The 12,515-nt window shown below is 43.0% G+C and overlaps 1 protein-coding gene across 2 annotated transcripts in view; it reads right to left on the bottom strand.

Annotated features, from left to right (window-relative positions):
* Nucleotides 1–5,782: 5,782 nt before the first annotated feature.
* Nucleotides 5,783–12,515, bottom strand: part of LOC8042842 — a 39,011-nt gene continuing 32,278 nt past the window's right edge. For both annotated transcript variants that reach the window (XM_040223131.3, XM_002415818.5), the window contains one exon: nt 5,783–6,073. In XM_040223131.3, coding sequence (XP_040079065.1) covers nt 6,053–6,073 — 21 coding nt within the window. In that variant the 3' untranslated portion in view covers nt 5,783–6,052. The remainder of the gene's footprint in view (nt 6,074–12,515) is intronic.

Here is a 12,515-nt window from a genome sequence, read left to right as displayed (position 1 = left end):
TGAAAGACAAATGTATGTCAGTATCTGCATTTTGGCCCTTAAAATAGATGCATCTCGGTACTTGTATTCCCGAATACCATGTGAGCGAGACCAGCCCTGGTCTCGCGCACAGGGTGGAGAATAAAATTCAGATTATTTAAATCCTGACTTAAATCATTATTAAAATCGTCATTTAAATCAGGCCATTTTTACAACAATGATTTAAATCAAACCTTGCACCATAAAATAATCCCAGAAATAGTTTTAGAGCGCAGCTCTTAGGCGCCCGTTTCCGGCATGAGCGGCGTCGGCATAACCGCGCGGTGCAATATGGGAAGTCCCAAGATGCACCACGGTGACGTTTCGGCATGATGCCGATACGTCACCGTACCGAAGCGTCACCGCGGTGCATTATGGGGCGTTTCCCATAATGCACCGCGCGGACATTTCGCCACGGTGCCGAAACCTCACCATGCCGAAACATCGCGTGACGACGCGCGTGAAAGAAGGAGCAGAGGGTACGGATGAGGAGGGGCATGCCCTCCCCTCAGTACCCTTCCCTCTCCCTCAAGAGCTGCGCTCTAAATCGGCGTTACACGAAGTTGTAAACGTGTTTAATTTTTTTTTTACTGTTTACTATTATTTCATACTTTGTGTGCATTTGTTTCAAGTGAAATGAAATAATTCATCAAGAAAGGAAGATTTAGATCAGGTTGAACAAGAGCAAAAAGCAGTGCCCTACGAAGCAAATCAGAGCATTTCGCTTTCGTTCTTCCTAGGTTCCACTTGGTTCGTCGGTTAAGTAACGTCGGATGGAATGTAAATCAGAAATCGAAAAGAAGAAACGAAAACTTGAAAAGTAATTACCTATTGCAAGCAAATCAGTGCGCGTCAAAAAGCCAAATCAAGCCCTTTAGCTAACGAGAAAAAAAAAGCCGCTTTTGTTCTTGTATGGCGGTATTTACGTCAATAAAAAGTTATGGATTAAATTGTACTTTAGGCTTACGGTAAATCTTTCTTCTGCATTGTCAGTAATCTGACGAATTGATCAAAAATCTACAATGTTTAAAAATATATGTAGTGCTATAGGGATCTAAATCATATTAATTTTGTTTAATTGAAAAAAATGTGTTCTAAATCAAATAAATTTCAGTTTCATTATGTAAATTTGATTTTAATCAAATAGATCTGATGTAAGCCAATACATCCAAATTTATTTACCTTTTTGTCAAAAAAATATTTTGATTTCTTTTCTACTTGGCACCCTTTGCTTTTTATTATAAAACTACGAAACTACGGGGTTAAAGTAACTTCTCTGCCACTTTAACACTGATATTAATTCTTACTTTCCATGCATACGGAATGTTCTGAATAAGCGTCGAGTTGAGGAAAGAAACCTGACCAGGGGGTCTAAGTAGGACACTCGTCAAGAAATTCTGCGTGATCAACGACCGCCGCGAATGACCAGCGCTGCGATATGCATGCTGTAAAAATCAACATCAGTCAGCACCAGATGTCGCCATTCAACATGTTGGCCAGCCACAAAGTTATTGATCTGAGCAAAGTATTAGTCTGGGTAGATCCCTTGGCTTCGATCTGAACCCCACCACACTGCGCCCGAACGCAGGCACAAATTGGTCACGAGTGACAGAGAGAGAGAGAGAAAGTAAAAATCAATTTGTTTGCTCCAAGAGGTTGTCCTGGCATTTAATGTCTCGCCAATCCTCACCCAGCACGTTTTTGACATGCCCAACCAGCAGCGGCCAGAGGATTACTTTGATCCCGGCAGAGGGAGCGGCCCACTCTTCCCAGTGAGACCGGTTTATACTGATAGCGTTCGGCCAATTGGCGGGGTTTGTTCCACGCTAAAACCATCCGATTTCGCGATAACAAAAATGGCGTCACATCTTTTTCTTTATCTTCCAGAAATTACATAAAATTTTTGAGTCTGAGCCCTAAAATGATGGACCGAAGTAGTCATTCCCCGGTTGTCAGACTAGCTGCTGTGGTTGCCAGACTGTCAAAATCATTTTAAGAAGGCCAAATTCTTTAAGTGTACTTTTGTTGAGCGCGTTGGTGATCCAGTTAAATACAAAAAAAGATTATCGCATCTCCACGTGGTGAATGATGTTGATTGGGGCGAAGCTCTGGTGGTGCTGATGATACTGATTTTATTGTTCATAGTTAGTGCTGATGGTGCTGATTTTTTATTGCTCATAGGTAATGCTGAGTTCCGGGTTGCCGTTTCGATTTCATTATCACTTCTTTATGGTCGGTGAAATGCAGAGCCAGTGGTTCTTCTAGCGGATCAGCTTGGATCCGCTCGAAGCCGTGGGAACGTATCTCCACCGCTTAAGTCAACGGTCCATGTCAGAAAGAGAATGTGTTGTATGGAACGTGGTTATATACGCATTTGAGCATTTGACAGCAGCGCCCTCTAGTTTATAAACGTTGCGCCAATGCCTGCAAAGTTTAACGCGATTATATACGCATTTGACCGCAGCGCCCTCTCCTGTATAGACGTTGAGCGGCTACATGCAACGTTTCATCCATGACAGAAACCCCAGCTCTTGAGTTACGATCACATATCAGAGCCCCCTACTCGTCCCGCAGTCGTGGCCGAGTGGTTAAGGCGATGGACTAGAAATCCATTGGGGTCTCCCCGTACAGGTTCGAATCCTGTCGAATACGCATTCTTTTTTTAATTTTTATGTGAGCACGGACGCAGGACGGACGGACGGACAAGGCTAGACCCTAAGGAGCTTCGCCCCTAAAAGTGTAAGAGTCTTTGCTCCGAGCTCCCGTGCTTGATTGCCTGGAAGTGTTTGTAGAGTTGCTCGAGTTCTGGCAGCCATCTTAAGGCAGTCCCAGAACTTATGGGCATTACTGGGGTACTGGCTGCAGGTACTCCACTGCGGTGCGCCTTCTGTGCCGATAAGGTAATGCTTCAGGTGTTCAATCACGATGGTTATAGTCTGAACAATGAGCACTCTTGCTCATTTTTTTACTTGGACTCGGTGTTTCATGAATGTGTTGGCACCGAATTTGTGGGTGCAGTTGCTGTGCTGTTCTAGTAAACCACATTTCACTAAAAAAAAAAAAAAAGTGAAGAGAGTTAGATGTATTGTTATTTATTTACTTGTTAAGTAATACTGCAACCTCACAAGATGATTCTAGGAGATAGATATACAAAATAAATATAGCATAAATCTACAAAGAACGCAATCAAACAAAAAGTTTGCAAAAATATGTGAACGAGACACGCAATAAACATGTCTAGACATGGTTGTTCAACTGTCATGAGGAAGCCCGTACCGCTCCTCCATCGTTTGCAAGATATTTGAAACGGTTATTACTATATTTATATGGGACTATGAAAAATATGTCTGTCTTGTAGAATAGCCCTCAGACAACGTTATATACAAGTACCGGGTTAATTTTATAAAGGCCATAAATAATTTATCTTGGTGGTGTTGAACGAGAGTGCTGCCAAGTCCGCTGAGCCCGCCCAGGTTGTCCCACCGTCCAGGACCGACGGCAAATCCTATTCTCGAAACTAAAAGCGTGAAAACCGACGCGGCACCGGTGGCCATCACAATGCCTTCTTCACACCTCGCAGGTGGATGCGAAGTTCCTCAGGAATGTCGGTGCACCTGCAAGCCTCCTTTTCTCAAAAAGTCAGGGCGAGCCTTTTCTTGCGACGTACGTTCAGTCTCCCCCAGTTTGTCCAGCCACTCATTCAACTTTTCCGTGGATGTCGGGGGAACCCCTGTTTACTTTGGGAGGACCAGGGTGGACTAGGAATTCAAGAAAAAAGCGCGAGTTTTCCCCGAGAGCTATCTGAACCTTTTTCTGTTTTATCCATCTCTTGTTTCTTTTATTTTCGTCAACTTACGACCGTTTCTTTTGATTTAGATGATGCGAAATTGTGGGGCATATTCAGAAGGAACAGGCTAACCAGTTTCAGGAACGAGCTGGATGCTGCAAGTTATAAATATACGAGACCAGTGTCTCTGCGTTTGTCGGCTTTTCATGATTAATAAAAAACTGCACTAAAAAAAAAAAAGTAGAGGAAAGATATAGCAACGGCGCGTTTGCCTCTTCTACTGCCGCGCCCCAAGCAGATACGAGAAGGGAGGAACGAAGTTGTTCTCCTTCTCCAGGCAGACGGGAGGAAAGTTACTCCCTCTCACCTCATCTTTTGGTTTCGTTTTTCGAACACGTCGTTCACTTTTTTTTTTTTTTACATTATTGAGCCGATTGAGCGCCACCGACCACGAAGGCTGCCTGTAATGCAGTCTCCCAGTTCAAAGTAAGGTGGTTAGTTGGGCGAGTTGCTAATGATTGAACATGGTACGGAATTTTAGATGTTCCCAGTTCAAAACACGCAAAGAACTTCGGTTGCGTCGACACTTTTACCGCTAATTTTGCCAAACGAGCAAACGAAGCCTATAGAAACAGCGAAGTTCCAGAGCAATGCCAGCAATGCTACGTACACTGGGCTAAAATGGCCGTCTCCGCAACTTTACGTCCAAGTCGAACCGGTTTTCCTGCCAGGTGCCTGCGCGGCTCCTGCGCTACGTTTGGCTGCGTTTCCTTTTACCGAGTGCCATCGGACGATAGACGTGGTTTTGTGCTTCCGTGAGTCACCAGCATCGCCATGGCAGTGTTAATCGTGCGTTGTTAGCAAAGCCTGGAATCGTCGTCGGTGTCTCCGTGTGTTTTGCGTACCAGTGGTAGAACAGCGAGACGAGATTATGTGCACGGCCGCAGATTGACATTCTGCTTTCCATTAAAGGGTTTAATGAGACCCCTTGAGCGACTATGGTGCAATCGATCGACCTGCGGATAGTCATGTTGGAACGCTGATTTGAAAAGTAGCTCCTATCGTATAGTTACCAATGCAGTTGTCTGCAATTTCCTGCTGTCCCCTTCACGAGAGTGGTTGGGCTTTCGTGGAAGGGATGAGCATTCTTGAAAAAAAAAAGCTCAAAGAAAGCACGTGCGTTTATTTAGCTTGGGATATTAGCGTGTAAGGAAATCAGAACAAGCAACGTGGTGCTAGGTAAATTTGCTTTGTTGTAGCCGGATAGTTTAGTCGCACGTCCACTTGTAGCCGAGCCCACAACACCTGTCTGCTACCGTTCTAGCCTATCATTCTCGATTTTCGTACTCGGACCGATCCCGACCCTGCAACATGTTTTGAACTACGTCACGCTGTTCATCCCCTTTTTTGAAGCAAAACCACGTTCGTGACAATTATTTGCACTAAATTGAACCCCAGATTGTTGGATCGAGCTCGAAGCGCACTTTAATTGTTAATGTACATATTATAGCCGTTTCGTTGGTGCCATATTTATTAGTTCTTGCTGTACAAGGATAACCGTAAAAATGATGCACTGACCGTCGACGCTAAGGATAAACAGAAAGAACAATCTTTATAAAGCGAAACACATGCGCCGATGTGACCCTCAGTACGTGGTCACCGAGTTATGACGGGCAATCAATTTGCAGATTTGAACAAAGGTAAACCCTTTGTCCAAATTCTCACATGCGGACAGCCTCGGATTCTATGTCACACTGTATGACAGCACATGTGTAGCCAATCAGGATGCGAGTAAATATAAGGAACGGTGTTTAGAAGGAAAACTTTGGTGTATTGACGAAAACATTGGAATGCAGATTAAGAAGAACAAGGTAGTGCAAGCTCAGATTTATATCTTAAAATTTTTCATGAGGCTCTGCTGGATGGTAGAGCCAATAGCGGCAACCGTCAAGTGGTACCATGTTTGAACTGAGAAGGTAGTGATACCAAAAATACGTTTAATTTCTGTCGATGCTTTTTTATTTCTTTTTCTCATTAGGACTTTCATGCACTCCTACATGCGAAACCAAAACTCGCGTTACAAATTATTTTTTTTTTTCTATTAATATCCACAGTCTTTGTGCAACAGGGTAGCAATCATTCTTGTCTCAGTCAGTCACATTGCTGGGGATGTAACACGTTGCAAAACTTGTACAACGTCAACCTTTCTTCTGAACATGGAGAGCCTTACCACGAGCTTGCTGGTTTTCATTCATCGTCGGTGTTACCCTGGAAAGAAAAACAGAAATATATAAGTGCGATGGATATTTATTTATAAATTTATTAAAATAGTATCAAAGCAGGGTCATTATATAGCAGTTGCACCGTTTTACAGGGACTAGAAATTAATTGTTCCGAAACCTTAGTTCTTCTCTTGTATTTTATAGGCGTATGTTGCTTAGTAACACCCCGTTTTTTACTTCGTAATACCGTCTAGTTTCTGAGAAATTTTGCCATCTTTTTTTTTTTGTTGTTCTTGTTTTTGTCGTGGCGCTCGGCGGAACACTTAATATATTGAATTGTAAGGGACCAGTGCCTCGAGAGGCTTGACAGCCTCTTGCACTGACCGTTCATTCGGACACAGTATGGCAAAAAAACAAAACAATAAAAAAAGAATAAAGGGAACCCATTTCCTATGAATAGTTTAACCTTGACCTATATCTCCAGGTTAGAAGGTGCGCTTTATTTCTTCGTCGACCCTTTGTCATTTTCAGAGCGTTGTGCGGCGGTGGCAGACGCTCTCATCGCAGTGACAAACTCGTGAACTCAATTAGCTTCTTTGTTCGACGTAAAGCTCAAATTAACACGCTGTTGATTACCCTCGCATCATGTAGTACGTACCTTTGTTTTTGTCTGTGCCCCTAAAACCGCGTAAGCAAACTTAGAAATAAACGCGATTGAAATGCCAAGTTCAACGCATGCTCGGCCATCCTCGCGATTGGTTTCTATTTGCTCCGTCTGTTTCTGACCGGCTGGGAAGAAAACAAAATAAAAATCTCTCCCGGAAACTATGCTGTCCCAGAAGTCTACCCATTTAGTCAAGCCTCCAAAGCCACGATAAAACGAAACAGTCTCCGGGTCATGTTCCGTAAGCCGCGACGCCACTGTTGTCGCGCCACTTGAGTTTAATTTTGACGAGAAGTACAACAAAATATTTAGGTAAAAAACAACTCTAAACTTGCGTTCAAATTAAGAAATTAAACATGAATTCTGAACGATACACCTCAACTTACATGCTACCAACGAAGTGCAGAAGTAGGCACGAGGTCCTTGTTACTACGTCACGACAAGAAGCCGCCAGGTGGCGCAACTACATGTTCTCGGAGCTAATAGCAAGTTGTCTTGATGGCCCCAGAGTGCGCCTACATTTGAGTGGGACTCCAACTGCTCGGTCACGAGGTCTATGAGCCAAGTTGGCAATAAAAGTGCAATGTGGTGTTTAACACTTCGAGCAGAAGTCGAAGTGTCGGATGTCGTGAACCTGGAGGTTGATGCTAAAAGTTCTTGACAAAAAGTACGAGTGAACGCGAGTGTCAATGGCATCCCGTCTCGTCCAGGTTACTCGAAACAAGTAATCGATTACAATTACAATTACTATTGTTTAAAAAGTCTTCAAATTAGATTACTTGATTACTTAAAAGGCACCTCCACCGTCGATTTGAGCGTTTTTATCGAAACATGAAAGTAATATATGAAGGCAGTGGAAATAAGGATATAACATCGTACCGACCAATAACCATAACTTCTGTCCTGTACAGGCTAGCAATGGAGGGAATAAAACGAACAATAGAAGAATGGGCAGAAAATAGTTTAGGTGAGCTACACAACGGGTTCCGGAGAGAGTGAAGATTGGATGATAACGTATTCATCATCGCTCAATGTATAGAGGTGGCACAGATGAGGAAAAAAAACGTTATGGGCACATTTCTAGACATTAAAGGGTCGTACGATAATGTCAGTCAGGAAAAACTCTGTACAGCTGAGACAATATGATTTCGATGCACATTTGATTAGGTTTTTACAACAAGCATACACAAATAATAAGGTTGTTATAACAAGGGAAACAAAAATGACAGAACCGGCAGAAATAAAAGGACTCGGGCAGGGTTGTCCCCCATCGCCTCTGATTTCTATAGTATACCTGAGTAGAATGAAAAAGAAATTACAAGTGTAATTTAGGCTTTGATGTGTCATATACGGAGATGGAGAGCAGGTGAAAAGTAAAGCAAGTTATTCCAGGAATGCTGTACTCAGAAGACATTGCACTGTAGGCAGATAGCCGGGATAGGTTACAGGACCTGAATAAGATCTGCGGAAGGGATGGAGACTCTGGGCCTGAAATTCAGTAGCAACAAGTCACGAATAATTGTTTATAACGATGAAAAGGGGGACGCACTGAAGATTCAAGACGTTTTAATGGAACACGTGGAGAAGTATAAATATCTCGGAGTATTAATGGATGAGAGAAAACAATACTTAGAACAAGAATATAAAATGTGCTAAAGGAAGAAAAAGGGAATGCAGCAATTATGAAGTATAGGGCACTATGGAATAACAACATATGTGTTTTAGGGGAATATGTGGAGGAGTCATGGTGACAGGGTGGTCTTTTGGCAATGCGGTATTATGTATGAAATCTGAGGTCCAGTCAAACTTAGAGATCCGGCAGAGGAGCGTGGGCAGACTGGCACTAGGGCCTATGGGAGTACCCCAAATGAAGGCGTGCAGGGAGACATGAGCTGGGCACTGTTCGAGGTTTGAGAGGCGACCAGCAAGTTGAAATTCGAACTAAAGCTGGACACAATGGAGGATACACGATGGGCAGGAAAGGTATATAAGCATCTATATATGAAAAGTGAATACTAAATGGGTATACCAAACCGGAAAATGGAAATTCAAATACCAGCAGTCAAGTGCTGGGGCAGAGCAAACTACCTCTGTTAAATAGGAATCAAAAGAAGCCGAGAGGAAAATGTGGGAGGAAAGAATGCAGGAAAAATCAGCTTTAACTATGTTAGGTGACGGACGCAGGAAATAAGGAACATTTGTATGATAATTCACGGGGGAGTTCGTTATTTCAGACTAGAATAGGATTATTGAGGATTAGGACATATAGAACTAAGTGTGAGGAAATGGATTATCGGTGTGGCCGTATTCCAAGGGGAAAGCGAGACAATAGAACATGCGGTGTTGAGGTGCACTGCGCTTGCTCCCGCTCTCCCCGAGGAGGTGATGGATTTAGCCAGAGCGCTGGGGTTTGCTGACGAGAATGGAAGAATGGATGATAGGTGTATTTTAATACAGAAGGGAAGATTAGAAGACTGGTGGAAATTACCGAGGGAAAATTGAATGGCGTACAACTAATTAACCTAGCTGGGGACAGGCGGGAAAGAGGAAAATTAGGAATCCCTCCCACGTGGCTTCGGTTCAAAGTTTCAACCCCGTCTCCCAGTGGGTCCGGTGCTGGGGTAACACCGACTAGATTTGACCAGAGGAAAATTGACGATTCCTTCGCCCGGTGGAAGAGGCGGGGTGTGATGTTTTTAGTTTTTTTTTTTTTTTTGTTTTTTGTCCGATCCCTCAAAGGTTCTCTTGGTGACATCTTACACCATCTGGTAATAGTTCGAAAACTGCACCGAAGGAAGCCAATTGGCTTGGAAGGGAGAGTAACACTTTTTGTTTTTAGTTTCTATAAGCTAGGTTGCGCGAGATACCGCCGGATATAAAGGGTACCACCGTTAACATCCATCAATCTATGGAACATCTTTGGCCGTGGAGAGGAGTGCCATGTATCGATTTCGATTGCCCCGTTTACGTGTAGTACAACTCAGAACAGCGTGAATTTAAAGTAAGAGTTCACTTGGGTTTCACCCATTCATCTTCGTGAGAGCCACCGTTGAAACACGGACCTCTTTTGGCCGTAAGGACCTGCCTAGGCTAAGCTACGGGTAGGAGTACGGCCGGCCGCGTGCACCTTTCTGGCAGCCTAGCTACCATTCCACAGTGAAGCATAGCCCTCCCGGGAAAAGGATAATTGAAGAAACCCATCAGCCAAAGCTCTCGTAGACTATCAAGCTGGCGAGCGACCACACCAGTCGGAGACGCGTTCCAGGCACCATAACCGCACGACAAGAAGCTTTTCGGTTAAAAAACAAACAAAAATAAAACAAACAAAAATAAAACAAAAAAGTCAACCTCAGATCCTAAAAGGACCCATCTCGGAGTTGTGCACTCGGCTACATGACCGCAAGACTCAAGAACCAGGAAAGTTTTCGAGCAACAGGCCGCGCAAGAGCTGGTTCTCGGTATAAAGACAGGGTAGCCCAAACAGTCAAGTAGACGTTAAACAACTGGTGCTGCCGGAGGCAGGAATAAAGCGTAGATACACGATAACGACGGTTGGGACGTACGTCTAGAGGCTCCATCATTTTTGGGGTAAAACCCGACTTTACGCCATCACGGCATCACGGATGCGTCATCTATAATTGAGGATATACCGGATTTCTCCACCAAAACCGGGCGACCGTGACTGCTGTCCATTTTTCCTTCCAAACTTGTATAAAATTGTCTATCTTTATATGTAGACTCGAATCATGGTCCCTCGATTCTGCTTCACCCTCTGCCGAGTGGCTCTTCCTGTCGGCGAACACGAAAGTGTCCCGAGCTCCAATAAACGACCACGCAATTCGCGGTAAATTGACCAACCATAAGCGCCGCTGTGATAAACCCGTTTTTCACTGTAAAGCTTCCAGTCCTCTCGAAAAGTGTTCATCCAAAAACAAATCAAATCTTCCAAACAAAATTTTTTTTCGTTTGACAAAGGGCCGTTACAGAGGAGGAAAAAAACTGATGAGAGGCAGGTCCCTTACAGTTCACGTAAATAATGCAAACAGCAAGTTCCAAGCATAAATATGATGCTCAGAATTGTCACTGTACTGTAGACGTTGATGCATAAAGAATTGAATAAAAAAATAAAATGCATAAAACACAGGAATTAATTGTTACATGGTTGAAACCAAACACAAACAGCTAACAACATCAATCACACAAGTCGTTTTTCTTTCATAATGCAATGCTCTTGAAATCGTTATTAAAAATGTTATCCCTTCCTACCAATATACTTCCGCGTTCTTTTTTTATCGGGCATTTTGTTCAATATCGGGAATGATTGTACAGTTTGTGTTATGTTATTAGTTATCCTGCTTATAGAATGTGTTTAGTTCTGCCGCTTTCCGTAATTAGTCCGGGTATTTGGGTGTTCTTTACGTGGTATGACGCAACGGGTACGACGATGTTCTTATTTCGACTGCAGAAACAAAACCTTCTATAAAAATTATTTGAACTCATTAAAATATGTGCTTGATTTGCTTTTAAGATTATATACCTATTAAAAAGTACTCAATCCTCGTAGTTGTACATAATTTTTAAATATTTCTAGAACATTTTTGTAGAGCTAGTTAGTTGTTAGACTGTTGTATTTAAATACGACTACCACATTTGAGAAAAAAAATGTGTGAAGTAATGGAATTTCAGTGAGCCACCGATAAACCAATTAGGCCTGCTAAATACAGCCAAGTTGTAAGAACTCAGATTTCGATTTATGGACTAATAAAAGTTCATTATAACTCATTAAACCATCCGCCCAGATACGTCTTCACTATAGCGGTTTTCATATTTTGTTTTCAAATATAATATTGAGCGTTTTTTGTCAAAAGTTTTGTATAGTTTGTTTAAAAAACAAAATTTGTTTTGTTTGTGTTTAATTGCAATTTGTTAAACTGCACCCATTTAAAAAGCTTCACAACATAAGCGTTTGCTTTTTCCTCTACTGGTTCTAATGTAATTACTTCGCTAAAAAGAAGTACGGGAACACGACCGCGTTCATTGTACATTAACTCCGGCTTATTTTATTAACTAGCCTTAAAAAAAGACGATTGTTTTACCAGTGCGTAGTTTGAAACTGAGAACGAAAACCGTTCTGTCTCCCTTACATTTTGTGACGTAAAATGGCCGATAACAAAGAACACTTCGCATTTTCGTTTCAAAATCATACAGCCGAGTTTTCCCACACCTAGCGCGGGAAAACTCAAGCTTGTTGGTAAACAGCGTGCTGGTGCGTAGATCAACTCAGCTAAAGAACTCCAGTGGGGGGGGGGGGGGGGGGGGGGGGGGGGCGGGGGGGGGAGGGGGGGTACCCTTGTCTCCCCCTTAAATCCGACAACTGTCGTTTAAACCCTAATCTACAGGCTGCGTTTCAAAACTGCGTTCCATAGAGTACAGTGGAGCGCCAACTAAATCCTGTGCTTCAAAACTTGTGTATGCCATAGAGCTCACTAGTTAGCATAGCTGCCGTCCCAAAACGGTGGCGCGTCGAACGGCGGAAAATAGACCCCGGGGGAGAGGGGCGTACTGCTCGTGGAAGCAGCGTCTATGGGGCAGTTTCATAACAGAGTTTTTTTGTTTATTTTATTCGAGACAATTGCAAGTAAAGTATTGTATTTGGTGACATGGCTAAAGTGGGATTTAACGCCAGCCGGGGCCATGCCACCTTTTCAGCTACAGCGACATAAAATCGTTCGACATACAAAAGATAAGCGGCTTGTTGAAAACTTAACAGACGTGGTTAAACATACGAGCTATTACCAAATTTGAGATCACTTGATCTACAGTA

The sequence above is a fragment of the Ixodes scapularis genome, unplaced genomic scaffold, assembly GCF_016920785.2.
Source record: "Ixodes scapularis isolate PalLabHiFi unplaced genomic scaffold, ASM1692078v2 PGA_scaffold1__304_contigs__length_218370807, whole genome shotgun sequence".
Classification (NCBI taxonomy): Eukaryota; Metazoa; Arthropoda; class Arachnida; order Ixodida; family Ixodidae; genus Ixodes; species Ixodes scapularis.
Note: the sequence above shows the minus strand (reverse complement) of the source record. Positions and strands in the feature narration are given on the sequence as shown.